At 38.3% G+C, this 19,462-nt stretch overlaps 1 protein-coding gene across 4 annotated transcripts in view; it reads right to left on the reverse strand.

The window, feature by feature from the left end:
* The window catches only part of cdk16 (cyclin dependent kinase 16), a 30,462-nt gene extending 11,000 nt beyond the window's left edge, over nt 1-19,462 (reverse strand). The window contains exons 1-10 of one of the 4 annotated variants that reach the window (XM_056265288.1): nt 18,973-19,462; nt 11,110-11,290; nt 7,606-7,770; nt 5,517-5,650; nt 5,025-5,150; nt 3,819-3,875; nt 2,672-2,786; nt 2,018-2,112; nt 496-558; nt 263-386 (exon numbers count right to left, since the gene is read on the reverse strand). In XM_056265288.1, coding sequence (XP_056121263.1) covers nt 263-386; nt 496-558; nt 2,018-2,112; nt 2,672-2,786; nt 3,819-3,875; nt 5,025-5,150; nt 5,517-5,650; nt 7,606-7,770; nt 11,110-11,230 — 1,000 coding nt within the window. In that variant the 5' untranslated portion in view covers nt 11,231-11,290; nt 18,973-19,462. Of the gene's footprint in view, nt 1-262; nt 387-495; nt 559-2,017; nt 2,113-2,671; nt 2,787-3,818; nt 3,876-5,024; nt 5,151-5,516; nt 5,651-7,605; nt 7,771-11,109; nt 11,291-18,972 lie in introns of those variants that run through there. The other 3 variants (XM_056265289.1, XM_056265291.1, XM_056265290.1) reach the window with 3 other exon arrangements.

Raw genomic sequence — 19,462 nt, forward strand, 5'->3', positions numbered from 1 at the left:
AGGTGAATAGGCTAAAGTCCCAAAAAGTCGGAGTGTTCCTTTAAGTCCTATCAGACGTTTAGTACACTACATGCTTTTAGCCAAAGGAACTTTACATTTACAGTACGATGATTACAGAGACAATGCAACTAGAGCAACCTGAGGTTAAGTGTGCAGCTGGTTTTTATTAACCACTAGGCTACACCACCCACAGAACACAAACCATGAAAAAAACAGTGATAGCAAGAATGAGTTAGTTAAACCAGATATGAATGTTACAGACCAAAGTCAGCCAGCTTTAGCTCCCCACGGTCGTTGATCAGGAGATTTTGGGGCTTGAGGTCTCGGTGAAGGACTTTACGTCTGTGACAGTAGTTCAGACCTCGCAACAGCTGAAACAGGAAGAGCTGAAAGGGGAAAAACACACACATGAATAAATAAGTACACCAACTCTGCCATGGGCAGCACAACATTTATTATAAAATAAAAAATTAAAGATATTTGTTGAAGTTTTACCTTGACATTGTGCATATGAATGCAGTTTCCACAATCATCTAGGTACTGTTTCAGGTCTTTATCCTAGGAGACAAAGATAAATATTAGATAAATAGGCAAAATGGAGTTATATTCATTTCAATCATGACAACTCTCTGAACAGTTTTAGCATGTTATTGAATATGGCAAGGTAAATGTATTTGGTCTTGGCGGACTAGATCTGCTACGCCATGTTATTGCTGCTGCTGCTGCTGAGCCAGTATAGACTTGCTAATGCTAATAGATACACAGACACATAACGCTGTGAGCATGCAAGATATGCTGCTGCATAAATAGACATCAATCCTGTAGCAGATCAAGGCAGGTGGAGTTGGGGAAGGTGGAGGGTTTCAGAGACACTGATAGTGGGCTGCAGGACTAGCTTACAGCAAACAATGAACCAGACTATTAAATTGTTGAGCAAGGATCACATTGGCTGCAGGCCAATCAGCTTGTGCAATGCGGTCATGATGTGATTGCTTACAGATTGCATGCAAAGGACCTATCAGACTGCGCTCTTTAGAGTTTAATGACTGAACTAGATACATAGTGAATGTGTGTTAATGCCTGCTAGAGACTGTGCGAATTCAGCAATCCTATAAGATCATTACAAATCACACTGTATGACATGGATATAATAAACTTGGGTCATCAGCATGCGCTAGTGGTAAAGAAATAGAGCAAGATGAATCGCACTTTGGCAATTGTGGTTTTTATGTGCACTGAAAAAAAGAGGGGGAAGCAAAAGAGGAGTATATGATCACGGTCATGGCTACGGAAAAGAAGCCAACTTGGCATGCCGGTCTTGCAAATGGAGCTTGAAGCAAGTAGTTTTAAGTTTTAGAGCCATGCCGGGTTGATCAATATGCCATTTCATGTCGCATTTTTATTGGCTAGTCCGTAGACGTAGGTCGTAGCAGCAAACACAGTGTGAGATGATCATGCTAAATATCTTAAATTAATCGCAGATTATCTTTGGTCGCAAGACCGTGACAACGGCCATCTTTGAACCTCTCCCACTGTACAACGTAGGACCACCGTTTAGGAGCCACGCCCACAGAAACCTCCACGATTGGCCATCTTTCGTCTAGGACTGCCCAAAATCGCACACTGTGTACTGGGAATTAGGGCAGGGAATCCAATTTTTTTTGTCAGCCAAACCCACACAAATATTTACTTACCGTAAAACTTCAAATAATACCCCGGGCTTTTATTTTCCCAAATCGTCGAACTGCACCGGCTTGTATTTGAGACAGGCGTCTATATGAGACAGGCTTTTATAATTTAGTGTTGAGATGTTTTCATTGAGTGTAGGCCTAGAGTCTCTAATCTCTAAAAATGCCAAATGCTCTACTTTTTTAATTATGAGTAGCATGCAGCTTGGCAAGCTAGTTTCCAAATAGCTTCTCCTACACTGGTGTGTAGATGACTAAATGTGTGAGATCATGAGTACCTTAAAGAGTGTACAGAGTGCAGTGAAATACTGCACATGTGAGTGACTCACCAAGTACTCAAACACAAGTGTAAGAGACTTCTGAGTGTGGATGATGTCATGAAGAGTCACAATATTTGCGTGTTTCAGGTCCTTCAGCAGAGACACTACGGAGACACAGAGACAGGTTATTCCGAAAAACACGTGACCTCTAGTACTTCACATGCCTTTATGAATATTCATTGAAAAATGACAAGGACAAAACGACAAGCTACACAAAGTTAGTCTAAAGCTGCAAAAACAGCTACAAAATATATATTTTTTCCAAACGAAATCAAACGTATATGCACTTTTGCTACTGTACCTTTAAAACTTTAGTATGTAAATTATATCTGTTACGGTTTGCTAGCCTCAAACAACCTGTTTTTGCAGTTTAATTAATGGTCTGGGTGTGCTGGGATGAAGCTTTGAATAAATGTTACAGTACATAAAACTTTATTCAAAAGACCACAAAATTCCTGCTTTCCATATTATAACCCTTTTAACCAGCTGAATGACTTGAACAAAAGCTGTTGATAGTGAATTTATGGATTCACTGGCTAATTTAAAACCTCTCACATATATGAATACAAATGTCTGTCACTGCCCAAGCATGTGGGAAATTTGGGGCAGTAGTTTGCTGATCTAATTTTAGTGTCAATCCACTACGGCATGCTTGTAACTCACCTTCTCTAATGGCAGTGCATGGAGCTCCTTCCTCGTGCTCCAAACGGATCTCCTTCAGAGCCACCAGGTTATCCGTCAACTTACTGCGGCCCTTATATACTGTAGCGTAGGTGCCCTGAGAGAGAAAAAGACATAACGCAGAGGAACGTGACTATGGTGCTTTAAAATGCTGTTTTGGAACAGAGCTCCTATGTACAACTGGCTGTGAATTAGGGTTATTAACGAAAACTATTAATAGATCTGTTCATCATTTAAATACAAGTAAAGGATAATCCATGGCTAGCTGTGCATTAAACGTATTTAATGCACGACGTGGAGGCAAAGAACCACCCGACGTGAAGCGTTTAATGCACAGCTAGTCGTGGATTATCCCACTTATACCATGGTAACTTGCCAGCATTGACAACTTAAAGTTATGCAGAGTTTGCAGTGCAGTATTTGAACTGAAGGGTAAAAATTATGGTTATTTTCGTCAGATGTAGCATTCGGCCCGCTTTATATCAGACATGGATAAAGTAGTGCGTAAGAATAAATGTATTTGAATGAATGAATTATAGCATTTATTTGAGAGAGAAGCATTCGAAATGAGAGCTGTGTGTGTGAATTACCTACGTCTGTGAAGCTGTGAGTTTAATTACTTCAAAACCAGCAGTGTTACCCTCACGTTGCTGAGAAATATAATGTAGCGATTCAGTAGCAAAGCTAATTTATTAATAAAAGTCTTGGGGCAGTGTTGATAAGTTTCTGTGCTGACAAATGTTGCGCTTCAATAAACCAGCGTGTAAATATAGAATGGCGATTAAACTGACTTGGAAATACCTGTGCATTAAATGTTTTTATTGCACATCTTCCAGCCAATCAGAATCAAATATTCAGACAGACCATGGCATAAAATATTATTTAAATATTAGTTGAAAAACTTAAACTAAACAAAAATTAGAATAGCTAACTAACCAACTAATTAAACTAAAACTGATATAAAAATAAATCTAAATAGCAATATTTAAAAATTAATAACAGTAATAACGATCTAAAAACCGAAAAATATAAAGATAAAAGCAAAATATGAATGAAACTATAATGAAATAAAACAAATGAAACTACTATAAAAGAAATAAAAACTACAATAACACTGCTGTGAAGTTACCTCCCCTAGTTTATCCAGTTTCACGTACGTCTCCAACTTCCCGAATCCAATCTCAGACTGCAGACACACAAAGACAAAAAGTATGTCACAACATGGTCCTAAAAAGCAACACTTGGCACAGGGATACAGGGCGGAAAATTTCAAAGGCATTCATGTGAACTCATTAAAATACACCCAAATCACACTGCTCCCGTTTCAGACGGCTGTGCTGTGCTGGTCGCAGAGGTTTATATAATGCACACAGACAACATGAGCTTAAATATCCCTCCCCAACATAAATTGGGAACAACTGAAGTGTAACAAATTAGGCGTTTAAACGCATCACAGAGTGTCAACAGCACTGAATAAACATCACGGTCTGGGTTTATTCATCATATCAAGGGCAGCTGAAGTTGTAGTATTTTATAATAATGAACTGAAAACATGATTTTGACATTCTGTTAAGAATATTTTCCTTTCAAATTAACATAATGTGAAAAAAAAAACATTCTATAGCGAATTTACAACAATCATATATGATTAAATTCAGTAAGTCTTTCTCTTACGCTTTGGAGGTATTATATATATATATATATATATATATATATAAAATTACTAATGCAAAGTATATCAGTTTTAGATAAAAGCATCTGCCGAATGCATAAAAAAAAAAGTAAACTAAAATAAAAGTCCCATAATGATCCTAAAACTTAGGCTTAATTTTTTTTCAATGAAAAATAGAGCTGCAGCATTTCTTCTTTAGATTTTTGGGGCATTACTTTATGAGCTTCACTCTTTTTCCTATGACACTCTGGAACTAATATTTTGAGAATGGTTTCAGCGGCGAGACATGAAAGTCTGTCTTGTCTGTGTGTTCGCAATGATTTCAAAGCAATGATAACGTGACCATGAACAAACAAGACAAGTCAAGGAGAAGAGAAAAAACACTCAAAGATAATGAACAGTAGAAGGAGGGATGAGGCTAAAAGTCATGAAAATGGAAGTGTAAAGAACTTATAATTTCATTTAATAAAATATGATACATTAAGTTATGCTACAAAATGTATTAGAGTAGTATATGATGTGACCCACATAAAAAAAAGTGAACAACCTCATGAAAATGTTTTATTTGAGCGGAAACTGGTCATAAAAAGAGAAAAGAGGTTTACAGAAAACAGAGAGAGAATGATGGGAAAATAAGAGGGAAAACCAATGGAGAGGCATTACCAGCGATACTCTGCGTAATCTCCGGCTGAGCGGTTTGTCAAACAGAGGGCTGTTGAGGCTGAATTTCTCCAGGTAGCCATCAGGAAGCCTGATATCGGCAGGCAGAGACAGACGTTTATTTATGTCCTGAGAGGGAAGGAGGAGGGGAAAACCATTATTAGTTGAGGCCTAAAGGTTCTCTTACACTCCACAACAGTAATAACCCATCTGGCCCTCAGGCTAGTCATCTAACTGATGGCTACCATGCCATGGAGCATTTTCAGTACCCACAATGCACCATTAGTCACACGCAACTAATGTACCTTCAGTAGTAACAAACAAGCTAATGGTTATTATGTGGTACACGGTTTAATTCAAGCAAACAGAACAAAAACAGAAGTAAGGCAAAATGTATGTTTTTATTACCCAACATGTCATGTATTATTCACAGCGTCACACTCTAAAAATAGTGGCTAGAAAAACAAGCCATGCACGGTCAGAAACGTGACGTACCTCTGAGGAAATTTTGCGACCAGGATTGTTTCTCAGACGAACTCGGACAGGGCTGTGCACCTCATCTGAGGATGTGGCCGAAGCCTGATCGCTCTCTCCATCTGAACCCATTTTTACATCCTCGTGGACGATTTCTGCATTTTCAGACACAACCACACACAAAAAAAACATTGGCATGCTATGCTGACGTCACTATTTCAATGATACAAATTATTGAATAAATCAAATGTAATGTTTCCTAAATGTCTCTCCACTTCTTCATTATTCTATTTTAAAACACGCAAGTAATGCTGATGTATCATCTGTGAGCCTGCAACTCTCCAAAAGCATCTCTTACACATTTAGCTGTCTGCTTCTCGCATCTGATGCGTTTATAAGACTCGGAGATTCAAACCACTACAGCTGAGGAACTACTTAGCTACTCTGAAAGGAGATCCGTCTCGTACCCACACAAAAGGAAAAAAAAAAATAGAAGTCATTATCTTCCACTCTCATTTATTCACTCGCTGCCCCATCCCCCCCATTAAATCATAACCCAACCTCCCACCCCCTCTCGCTCCACACTCAGCCTGTCTATATCAATGTATAACAGCGCAGTGGTTCTCAACTGGTTTTGCTTCAGGATGCAGATTAATAAGAAATAAATCAGAATAATTAAAAATAAAAATGTCCTGAAAAAAAGATCAAACACTGAAATGCAAAATTATTAACAAGACAACTGCAGAATAGGAATATTTGTCACATTTCTCTTGAATTTTCAATAGTTTCACGCTCTTGGTAGCCAATAACAGCTGTAGATTAGGTTTTATTTTATTTTATCTCGTATAATTTTATTTATGCTTTGAGGATGATGGCATGTAAACCCACATTTCTAGTCTGTTTTTTATGTTAAGTTTATAATCGATTGTCTTATAATCCTATGATTCATCTTTTATTTTATTTACAACATTAACACTTTTGTATTCTAGTATTTTGCTTTATGAACATCACATTGCGTTACTGTCACTGCATATATTTTGTGTCAATTGCTTGTTTACACTTGTAAAGCACTTTAAAATTGCATTAGATTTGATTGAAAGGCGATAGAATACACTTTTGATTGATGTAAACTTTTCCATTTTGGAATCGGTCTAAGTTTATTTGCCGTTTATTTATTAAGTTTATTTTTATTCTAAGTGACATTTGTGAATATACAAAAATATGTTGGAAATGTTTCTTTCTTTCTCTCTCTCTTCATAAGCATATTTATTTTGCTATCTTAATTATGCACAATCATACGGTTAGTTTAATTTTTATTATTTGCATTTAGCACGGTTTTTCCCTGGGTTGCAACCCACCAATTGAGAACCACTGTAATAGTTGCATGTGTCTACGCTGCATTATACGAGAGTCCAAGCTGTGCAGTAGAGTTGGGAATCAAGAACCAGTTTAATTTTTTGTAAGAAAACACGGCAACCGAATGATTTTATGACGATCCGTTCCGTTGACCATCTGAAACGCTTGCAATCTTCCAACAATGTGGATGGAACTCCTAATAAAATCAGCAATATAAGCATTATATTGCACATCTTATTTTCATCCAACGTGCATGTGAATCAACATTTAAGCAAGTGGTTTATTGCTTCTCGCAATTAAATAGTCTGAGTAATGCGCTTTTTCAGGACACATATGCCTTTTTGTAGACATCAATTGTATGAGATAATTTTAGCAGATCAGAAGCACTTACACAATCAGAAAGAGTATACATTCTTAAAATTATATATTATTTCATCTTTGCTGCCTATCTCTCTTAAGCCTACTTTGAATCTAGTGGATTTTGAGTTAAAGAGAAATAAAAACAAAGCAAAGTTGCTTTGTCATTACTGTTCTGCTGAAATTATCTAATTGTTTCAAAACAGGCCTTAGTTTAAGGGAAGTGAATGCAAAAGGAATAGTTTCTAAAAGAATCATTAACAGAAGAACAGAAGCGATAAGGAACATGGAATCGGAAGCAACAATTCCTGACGATTCCCATCCCTACTGTGCAACTTCACACACACATCACACTCTGGTCCACTGTGTGCATGCGTGTTCGTGCGTGTGAATGTACCGAGGCGTGTGGTGTGGTTGAGATAGGAGCTGAGACTGCGGCCCAGGCTGCGTGGTCTGCGCAGGGCGCTGCTGTAGGACTGCAGGAGGGAGTGCATGCTGAAGGAACCCCCCGAACCTCTAACTGAACCCCGCAGACCGCCACTGCCGCCAACTGGCATGGCCTCTGGGAGGGAGGAGAGGGGAGGAGGACGACACACAGAGGAAATGAGGACGAAGGAGAAGGGGGGGAAGGGCAGAGAAGGAGCCGGGAAGGAGAATGTAAATGTGGCGGGACACATAATGGAATTGAGCATTATGGGTAGGGGAAAGAAAAAGGGGCAGAAGTGAATGGAAAAGGGGTGCATAAAGAAGATTATCGTATTATGGAGATAAAAAGAAAAGAAGTGGTTGGGAGTGAGTGATATGGTTCGGATGAAATGGTAATGTTGGGTTGCAAGTGTTTGCGATTAATAGGGAAGAAGGAAAGAAAAGGAAGAAGAAAAACAAGGTCGGAGGGGGAAAGGTTACAGGATGAGAAAAAAAAAAAAAAGAGGAAATATCAAATTAAAAACAGAAAAAGTCAAATTTTAGAGCATGCATTCATTTTTCCAAAACTGTTTATTAAAAAAAAAAAAAAAAAAAAAAATATTAAAAGGATCAATTTACAAGGAACATCTTCAGTGTTAGTAAATGAGGTTCAAGGGCCACAATTAAGCAACGACACTGATAAATTCATTTTCTCGCTGCCGGTAATTGTTTCTAATGATGCTCTGCACTGTGGCGGCGATTAAAACGGCACACAAGGGCATCGATTCATCAGCATATGAAAGCCAAATGCATTTCAAATTTGCGCAGGGTTTGGAGAAATGCCAAAACACACTACAAAAGAAAGAGATGGATTTGCAATATGATGATATGTTGGCATATGGTAATTACAACATATAACATGTACATATATATCATCAGCTTGGGTGAGACGGTTATGGAGACAGATGTCAAACTGAAGCCGTTTCGTTGAAACCGTCGAGATGAGCGGGAACTGTCAGTGCAGTTAGCTTGAGATGGGAAGCCATGCTGGAAGACGCATGCTGATTGGTCAGAGGGGGTAACAGCAGGCAGGAGACGGTAGCTTAGCTCAACGCACACAGAGCCATAGCCAGCCCTGACAGATTGGCTTTAAAACTCATTTCAATGTTTTAATGCAATGCTCTACATATGCATACCCGGATCACACTTGCAGGCAACACGTAGGGAGGCGGAGGTGAATGTATGCGTTCAATGACGAATGGCTGAAAGACACTTCCTGTGTTTGATAAAAAGACCTGGTTGAGCTTTAAAACCACATCGACTGAAGCGTTCAAGTTGATTCTAGAGTAAATCGGGACTTTTGAATTCATCATGGAATCAAAGTCGACTCTTACTTTCTGTATAATTGTCTTATATGTTCATTAGTGCATGCTACTCGTATACAAAGCACAACAAATTTGCTTCAACTTTCAGTAAAATACTTAATACAGTAATTTTCTCTGTATTTAATAAGAATTATTTAATTAATAATTGAACCTAATATAATCAAATCATGTTCCTGCTGAATATTCTGCTTTGTTTTCTATTGCATGCTGTCAGCAAAGACAGTCTATTTTCATATTACATGTCAGATGCAAGCTCACAACTTGTAAAATGTAATTTCTTTTGCCATGGTGCTGTAGAATGAACAGTGGCTCAGGAAACACTGCTGTAAAGTAAATGCACTGTATTCAAATTTATAGCTACTCTGTTCCAGATTTACATCATAGCTGAAGTAAAATCCACAAATCTCTCATTAAACCATAAGCATAGAGAGGAAATTAGCAATTCAACTAAAACTACATATTTTACACTCAACATGCTGAGAATTACAGCACTTAAAGAAGTCTGTTGACAGAATAAATGTTCTTTTTGAAGTCTGGCCATTAGCAACAATTCTGGCCACTTTCTGGCTGCCATTATATAAAAACCCTGGAACAGATTGTACAGATGGCGCTGAATTTGAGCTGTTTTCATCCCCTCCGGTAAGAATGCTCTCTCTCACGTACACACAAACACATACACACTGGTTATGAGTGTGTGAAATATTACATGCCACAGAGTTCATGCACATCCCAATATTGGGAAAGAATGACTAGCACGACCTAGAGATGAAAGGTAATTATGTTGCAAATGTTTGGGTTAGATATGCTTTACCACACTAACTTTGATTAGTGATCATAAAACAGATAAGTACAAGTTTGCACATTTTCTGCATCAATTGCATCTGTGGAATACGGCAGAATGGAGTTATGGCCCGTTCACACCAAGGACAATAACTGTAACCATAATATAGTTCTAAAAATCTTTCTAAATAAAAATAGAACAGCAGAGTTCACACCACAACTATAACGATAATGTCACTGAGAAAGGATATCATTGGAATCACTTTCAGAATGATTCTTTTCCCCCACTGATGAGCGATAAAAACATTGACAGCCAATCAGAATCCTTCCTGCTTTAAAGAGCTTGAGCATTTAAAGCAGCAGACGACAAACCTTCAGCGCATGCTTAGAATAAACAAAACGATATTGTGCATTGGTGTGGACGCCAAATAAAGTTATTGTTATCTTTAAAGTTATCGTTCTTGGTGTGAATGGGCCTTTAAACATGGTAAAATTAGTTAATTAGTTAAAAGTAGCATAATAGTCTAAATTTTTAATAAACAAAAAAGCAAGGGACGAATTTTAGTTCTTAGGAAATCTGTGAGTTTGGAAATAACTATTTTGGAAAGCTGTGGAACGTTCTGTGGAATTCTGCAGATTCTATGCAGGTTTACTTGATAAGCTAATAATGCAATAATCAAAATCACGACATGGCTTAGTGCAATTATCAAATTGCTAAGCCAGTGATTTAATTAAATAAATATAGGCACTGCATTTTTCAGAGTCAACCCTGAAACCATAAATATTACATTAGTATTGTCATTTTATAGTTGTAATGTAAAATAAAGAAATTGAGTATTTAAGAAAAATAGTAAATTATTATTTTATTTTACAATGTAAGGCAAGGCAAGTTTATTTATATAGCACATTTCATACACAATGGTAATTCAAAGTGCTTTACATAGAAGAAATTAAAATAATCAAAACAAATAAGAGTAATTAAAATGAATCTTATAATAGTAGCATCACTTTCTTTTTATTTAATCATTTCTATAATTTTATTTAATAACAATAATGATACGAATAATAAAATAGTAATAATTATTATTTTATAGCCTTGATAAGCATTTTAATGACAAAATTTAGCAAACCTGGAATTCTTTTAATCACAGTTTAAATCGCAATTTTTACCAGAAATATCACAATTAGATTTTTCCACAAATCGTGCAGCCCTAATGGGCACTTTTCTATGCTTTACTGGTTAAGTGTAACTGGATCCATTCAGTAAACCACTGTGTGCCGAGTGCGTGTGGCTTCCGTGCCGTATTTCAAGAAAGTGAACGTTACTGTACCGGAATCGCTGTGCGCCCCTGTGTCCTGAGAGCTGATGGTCTCACTCATGGTCTTGTCCCCGCTGTTACCCCCTCGCAGCGTCAGGGACAGCTGCCGCTTGATCTTCCTCATGCGGTCCATCAGTGGGGGTAAGGGGGGCCGAGATGAGGGGGGTGGAGGGGCTGCCACTGTTCAACCGCCCTGTCGGAGACACACAAACAGGACGTTACAAGCTGCTTCCTGGTACATTTGATATCTTCCGTGATTATCGGACAGAGCAAAGTCATGCATTTTCAAGGACGCCATTCTCTGAAGACTGTAATGATTGAATATATAACGGGATAAATATTATTTTAAGATTATGGGTTAACAATGGTAAGACAAATGTGGAGCAGAGAGGCGATTCAGAGGACAAAATTTGTTTATTTCATAAGCACTGAACTTTGAGCGGATGGCACTCTATGGAGTGGATATCAAAGTGAGAGACAGTAACTGGAAGAGGTTCACAGTAAGAGATCACAGTCAACTGTAGTTGCACACATAAAAGCAAAAATAATTAGCAACAGTGTTTTCACACTCATTTTAAGTGAGATTGGTTTCATTTATAAATCAAGTGCTTCAAGGATTGCAGACGTTGTGGAGTCAAGTGTATTTAGGCCGGAAATGCAAGTAATCCAACTGGGAGACTCACAGAGAGGTGCAAACAGAGATCCATTAAAACTCTCTAAGAGAGTCTTGAGCAGGGAGAAAGCACTAAACACATGTTAATGATCACAGAACAGACTTGAGCATGAACATTCATCTCGGTTCAGTGAAGTTCAGAGAAAACAGTGAGAGACTATGGGAATGTTGAGAATAGCATATTACTTTTTTGCAGTATGCACAAAACACCCAGATGACCTACTGCAATGTGCAGTGTACATAAGCAGAGCACACCGAGTGGGATACCACAATGCAAAGCACTTGACAGTCTCGAGTCGACTTGACCTTCCATTTGCAGTATGACAATAGAATTGAACGTGATAACCATTATAATCTCCTTCTTGACTCCTACTGTATAATTAAAAGAGCCTTTCCCAGTTATGCTTTTGCAGTAATGGTAGCTACAAATAATAAATAGCAGAAATAAATACTGGTAACGTCTGTATATGCTAGTCTTAAAGGTATTTTAAGATAGCAGGCCAATCAGTTAGGGTATGCCAAGCTAGCATGCAAGTATGCTAACAGGCTGATAAGCTACCAGTACATTAGATCTGTAGTATTTCAGTTTTGGCTGTCCCTAAATGTACAGCGGGTATTTTTAAACAGCAGCATACAGTATATATAAGGAGGTAGCCTAGTTTCCCATTCATGAACACACAGCCTTAAAGAGAAAGCGAAATTATCCTCAGTGCTTGTGGGGAACACCGGGGCTTCTCTTTAGGAACAGCCAAAATGCCAGAAGGTTTTGCCTTTAGATTCCTTTAGACTAATCACATGCTTTGGCACAAAGATGAGCAACAATCTCAACTGAAAATCCAAGATTTGGGTCCCTGGACTTAATGTGACCCACTAACAAGTTGCCTGAGGATGGGATTCTACCCAGGCACAGGATTTCAACACTTCAGATATCATGGTCCACACTAAGAGATTTAACATGTTAAACACAGGCCACATGTTCTTTAGAAATATTTCCTTAAGATTTAATGTAAGAGTTGTCAAGTCAAGTCACCTTTATTTATATAGCGCTTTTTAGAATACAGATTGTATCAAAGCAGCTTCACAGTGATAACATGGAAATACAACCAAGTTTGTTTCTAGAAGAAAACTGCGTCATCGTCCACCTTAAGTAAGGCAGATCAATAATATAGTTGAATATTAAATGTCCCCTACTAAGCAAGCCAAAAGCCAAGGCAACAGTGGCAAGGAACCAAAACTCCCTCAGGTGACAGAATGGAGAAAAAAACCTTGGGAGAACCCAGGCTCAGTCGGGGGGCCAGTTCTCCTCTGGCCCACGAGCGAACAGTGTATGATTATGATCCAGGCAGCATTACAGGTCAGAACATTCAGAATATTAATCCAGTTCCAATTGGTTGGAAGTTGGAGTCATCACGCCGGTGTGTTGTCTGAAGTTGAAGTTGTCTGAACATCTGTGAGATATGATGTTAACAAACCCCTCAAAAGTAAAACTGCATTGAAGCGTTCACACGTGGCATGTTTGGTTCGATTAAAACAAACTCTGGTGCGATTGCTCTGTTAGTGCGGTTCATTTGAATAAGCCTGGTGCGCACCAAACAAGCGGACCGAGACTGCTGAAAAGATAGGTCTCGGTCCGCTTCTAAACGAACTCTGGTGCAGTTCGACTGAAATATGAATGTAACATAGACCAAAGACATCTAAACGAACCAAAAACAGAACATGACGTCACCCGATACGACCCTAAAAAAGACAGAATGCTTAAGCATACCTGGTTCTTCTCGTCATGTAATGGTACGTTGTCCATTACAATTCGGTACAGCCGTTGGAAATGCTGTATGCTCGCAGCACATCTTCGTTTGTGAGTGACAAAGAAATTCCTGGTGCTGTTTTGACTCCTTTACACACTTTCTCAGCTGGTAAAAATACGACATGTTATACAGCGAGCGAATTTAGCCCAGCACACAGCATTGATTTGGATGTTTAGCAAGTTCCATTCCAAAATATCAGGGGTGTAACGATACACTCATGCCAAGATTCGATACAATTCACGATACTGAACTCACGATACAATACTATCACTATTCTTTAAAGTCCCCGTGAACCAGAAGTTGCAAACGACTTTTCTCCAGTGTTGTTACGTATTTCCGAGAGAAACGGAATACTAAATGAGGCAAAATAGTGGGCGTGGCTTTTTTTTCCAACTAGCACCTGATTGGATCTAGAAAAGTAGGTGTTTTCATTCAGCCTGTCTACTGTCAGTTGGAGGGGCGTGGTTACGGATGTTAAGCAGACACCCAAACCGTCAAACCTACGTCATCAGGGAAGGTCCTCCAATGCAGAGGGGAGGGGAAATTTCAGATTTTGATTAAAGATTACGAAGCCAAAAAATGTTTTTGTGTGGATTGACTTGCATGGATGAACTATTCACCACAAAACGATCAATTTAGGCAAAAAAAAGTAAGTATGGTCAATTTTGAATTCATGGGGACTTTAAGCCAAAATAAAGAAGACGGGTTTTATTATTATTACTTCAAAGAAATATGGTACTAGCAAGTTAACAAAAAAAATTGTTGATTATAATGTTAAATTTGGTATGGACTTGGGACTTGTATTTTGCACTCTGTCACGGACTACATAATATACACGCCCTTTTCTACTGGTAAAATTTGGCATTATCAGGACCCACAAATATTCCCCCATTTCATTATTATACATTATATTCAACATTAATGTAGTACAACTGTTACTGAAACACTGAAAACTGTCATTTTTTCTAACGCAGTACACTTGCGCTTTCAATGCAAGCATTAGTTAGCACATACAAGCCACGTGCAGAGACTCTCCCAGTGCTCACTAAAAGAGTGTTAAAATGACTACTCCCAAACGTTATTATTAGTTCATCCAAAATTTTAAAATCTTCATTTACTCACCCTCATGTTGTTTTCACGTGACACACACACGTACATTTAAACGTCCATGTTTACTACAGTATGTGTTGTAAATCTGTTAATGTATAAAGCCGTCTTGTCTCTTCAGAAGACTTGATTGGAGTAGATCACTCGATTGATTATTTTTACGATGCCTTTATGACCTTTTTTGGATCTTTTAGGTTTTAGGGGAATCGAGGGACAGAAATCTCTCAGGTTTCATAAACAATATCTTAATTTGTGTTTGGAAGATGAAAAAATCGAATGGGTTTGAAAATACATAAGGGTGAGTACATGTTTCGTTACACACCTACAAAATATAAAAGCTTTTTTTGTAATCTTTAGGTTCAGTGTTAAAAATCGGTTAGTGCAAACGCTAACCGAACCAGGACAAAAAAATATATAATTTTCTTTTTTTTGGTCCGGACTACGGATCAAAAGAACCAAGAGAACTGAACTGTGTGAACACACCCTTAATTTGCCAAAGAGGCATTTATGACAAGAAAATACACATCCCAGCAGTATTTCAAGGTGATACAAACATGTAAAATCCAAGTTGATGGGTTTAAAAGCACATTAAGCAGAATGCATATGGTTTGGAATCATTCACGCAAGTGATGACAAAAGGAAAACCTTTATCAATGTTTTTAACCGTCACATCATTTGAATCTAAAGGGCATGTGGTGGCACATAGTGAACAGTCCAAAGGGTATTAAGCCACTCCAAGGCAAACAGTTGGAAGGTTAACACCAAAAATATTATAAATAGTTGAAATACTTGAAATAGTGAGAGTGGAGTTTCCTTTCTTCCCTGAGGGGGAATCACGGAAACACGCCTGAAATCCAAGACGGCAAAAAAATACAGATGTTCAAGATAAATATAAAACAGAAGAGGATACAATAAATGGGGACAGAGCCAATGGCAATAAAGGCACTACAAGGCATTTGAAGCCTCTATGGTTCGTCTTACCTATAAACCAAGATAATCCAACCAGCCTTCTGAATCAGACAATCAACAGGAAATACAAGGCGAACCATAAACCTTTCCTCTTGTTTAGGGTAAAACAATGTCAACAGCCCTGAAGAGGGACTTTGAGTCTGGACACTATGGAAAATATTTAGGCTAAGACTATTATCATGTTTTGCATTTTGAACAACAATCAGTCGCATTTAAGTGGAAAAGAAAATGTGGCTGAATGGCTGACAAAGCTGTGTGTTAGATCAGCAGCTCAGATGCAAAGATAAATCTAGTCATTGTCCAATCATTTCAGTAATCAAAGACAAACCAGACTGATATATACGCAAGCTTAACCTGTTTGCCCTCCACCCATTTTCCACTACACACAGGCTTCATTCGAGACCTAGTAGTGAGTGATTGTGTCCCCAGAGGAGAGCATCAGTGGTCTACACTGGGTTAAGGGCCGTTTTCAGCTCTCAGCAACGTCTTACTTAGTGCTGCTTAATCAGGGTTGATGACTCTTTAAGACTCTTTCTATCACTTTTCATTACTGCTTTCAGCAGTCGACCATCAAAACCACATGCAGGACAGCATTCTGTGGGCCCCTGCTAGCTAACACAAGACTAACCGCATCTCAACTGTCCTGCAAACAGACTGGCAGGGTTTGGTTTCAGAGCCACTATGTTTCTTTAACTGACCTGCATCAATACGGCACAGGCTGAGGCTCATTTATCCACTCCATAAGTCAATAAAAGCTTCATGGGGTTCAGACAAATGACAGTGACAGCTTGGTCTTCGCCCATGTGGATGAGTTTACAAACCTGCTCAGTCAAGCGGCAAAAAGCGGCCTGTTTCCTGTAAAACATCTTTAATTCGCATCTGATCATATGCAAGAGTTAAACAAAGCACCAGTTCATACTAGCATAGCCACAAACATCCCTCTCCAACTAGACTGATATGCATCCAAACACAAGGTGACACCTCAACGTGGGTGACCTTCATAGAGACTGATTCTGGAACACCAGGTCCAGACAGCACTGCATCAACCAGCCTCTAAGCGCAAATGTGTTTGTGTTGCTGTCATTTCTCCATGGAGGCAGAAAAGTTGAAGAAGGTGTCCGTACAGTGCAGCACTTCATTAATATTATTATGCTGGTGACACATGTCAGGACTGGAAAAATCAGCCTGCTCAAGTAGGTTACTTTCTAACTGGACAATGCTATTCATTGAGGAATTATGGGATCGCACATTCTCAAATACCACCGCAATAATGAAGTCCTCTTGCAACCGTTGCAACAGGATGCAGCATTTGTCAATTATGCCCAAAGCTATGGAACACACTACCAAATATTAAGGAAGCTGGCTTGCTAAATATTTTTGAAAGAAAGCTAAAAGCGGATCTTCTTATTTTAGCTTTTAATTATTTACAGAATTTTTACTCTTAGCTTATTGTAATGCAGCTCACAAAGTGATTTACAATAAATAAAAAAATCCTTGAAAGATAGCCTATTATACAAATAATGTTTATTATTATTATTCACTTACTCAGAGGAATAGTACATTGTCAACAACGTGCCACATATAATTCTAAAGTCAGGGACGATGCCAGAAATATTGTGGAAAAAATGGTATGAAGGTATTTTGGGAATATATCTTTAAGCCTACAATACCAAAAACAAGATCATATAGCCAAAATATGCCAATGCTTTAAGGAAAACAGCCTACAATACCAAAAACAAGATTATGTAGCCAAAACAATGCTTGACCAATGTTTTTTTCAATGACTGATGGGAATACTGAGATTTAGAGAGCAAGGCTTATTACATAATGACAGAAAATACACAGAAGTGCTAAAAAGAAACAAGCACTTATTCTACTAAATATTTCCCTCAAATTCTCACAAAAAAAAACTATGCATTGAAAAAGCTGTTGGTAGATTTGTGTAGGCTACATGACAACATCTGTTTATCAGTCGATCATGAACAGATTTCAGTAAATATATCCTTCTATCACAAAAAATAATACCCTGAAAAGTTAAAACTGACTACAGAGCATTTCTGCGAGCATCAATGCACGTTCCTTTGGAATTATTCTAGTCTTGCTTCAAAGCCAATTACTCCCAACACGGAAGCCAAAGGTCAAGTGCTTTCCCTAATTCTTTTAAATAAGCAATCAATGGAAACTAATACTTAAATGTGGGTTGATGAATGCCATCAAAATTATGCGTGCTACTGCTACAACCTGTGTAAAACTTAAATACTCCTAAACCATCTGTCACAACCTTATGATAATACTCCAGAAACCAGCCCACTCAACATGCATTTACGCCTCCAACAAGCCATTCTGAATCAGACGGGCAACTGTCAAACATGTGCCTCCATCTGAACAGACTCGAGTCTTTAACTGTGACTTCTCCTTGCTGCATCTTACACAATGTTTTGATCAAGTCGGACAGGATTACCCTGACCCTACCTCCTTCCCCATTCCATCAGTTTAACTTGCACCAAAAGTGGTTTCACCAGCTGGCAATTCATTGTGGGCTGGAAGGATCATTATGGCCTTATTATGCTAAAATCGCAGCTTTACCCCAGGATAACATGAAAACAATACTACATATTCACAACAATGACGTAGACTTATTTAACATCACGTCATGTTTTGAATGAGTGACGTTAGGCTGTCATCACAAGATACATTGCCACAATAAAGTACGTCATCGATTATGTTTCCTCTCTTTTAAAACCATTTCATGAAATATTATCTTTTATAATATGAATGTTAAACAAAACTGCCTAAAATGAACATACATCTTTAATAAATGCATACTGTATAAGCATTTGAGGTAATTCAATGACATTATTAGAACACAACATGACTGAATAAAACACACGACTCCCTCAGGATAAGATAATTATTCAGGCAAGCCATAAATAAGTCAAAAATAAGGAAATTAAACATTGATTGCAGACTGCTGACTAATTCGCAGTAAAACACACATAAACAAGCTAGCCAGGTTAGCTAGTTAGCTGGCTTTAAAGACCAGCATGAAACGGCCATTGTACAGGAATGCGAGAATGATTCCTCTTTATTTTTATTCATTCATTCTAGTTTTTCTGTTGTCCATTCGCATATATCATAAAACAATCTCCCAGTTTTCATTCAGACAGCCCAACCGACCCAAACAGGATATCACACACATAGTCCGGCTCATATAACGTTAAACTCACACAAAAACGGCCTAAATGTACTTTCACTGTCACATTATGATGCTTTTTCCACTTTAAGATGAAATATCAGGGTGGACAGGGGTGGTTTTCTTACCCGTGGAATTGAGATCCGTGTGCGCTTTTGTAAATGAGTGCGTTTTGCTCGTGTAATCTTAACAGCAGTAATAATATCCCAAAGCCGCCTCGCGCTCCCAATAGTCCTCGGCCATGATCATCTAGTGCTGCTGCTGGTCGTCCGGTCTCCAATGCTGCTGGAGCGACTCCTCCAGACCCCGCATGTCTCACTACTGCTCCTTTTTGCTAAAACGTTACAGCAGCTGTTCCTTTCCTTGCCAAATCCGGACTGGAGTGGATCATGGAAGCGACAGAGCAGCTGCGAATAGATTCAGGAGTCACTCACTCCACCACCACCACCAGGACTCTTTGGATAGGCTGGAGAACATTTAATTATGTCGTTGGGCTAATTCATAAGTAATTCATGAGTTTTATGTTATATCTCAATTTTATTATAATCTATTCTTGATTAGACTGGTTCAGTAAATTATGCGTCCCTGCAGTCATGAAATTTAAATATGAAGTGCAAG

Source organism: Rhinichthys klamathensis, unplaced genomic scaffold (assembly GCF_029890125.1).
Source record: "Rhinichthys klamathensis goyatoka isolate OS25496 unplaced genomic scaffold, OSU_Roscu_1.1 h1tg000231l_1, whole genome shotgun sequence".
In the NCBI taxonomy this organism is placed as follows: domain Eukaryota; kingdom Metazoa; phylum Chordata; class Actinopteri; order Cypriniformes; family Leuciscidae; genus Rhinichthys; species Rhinichthys klamathensis.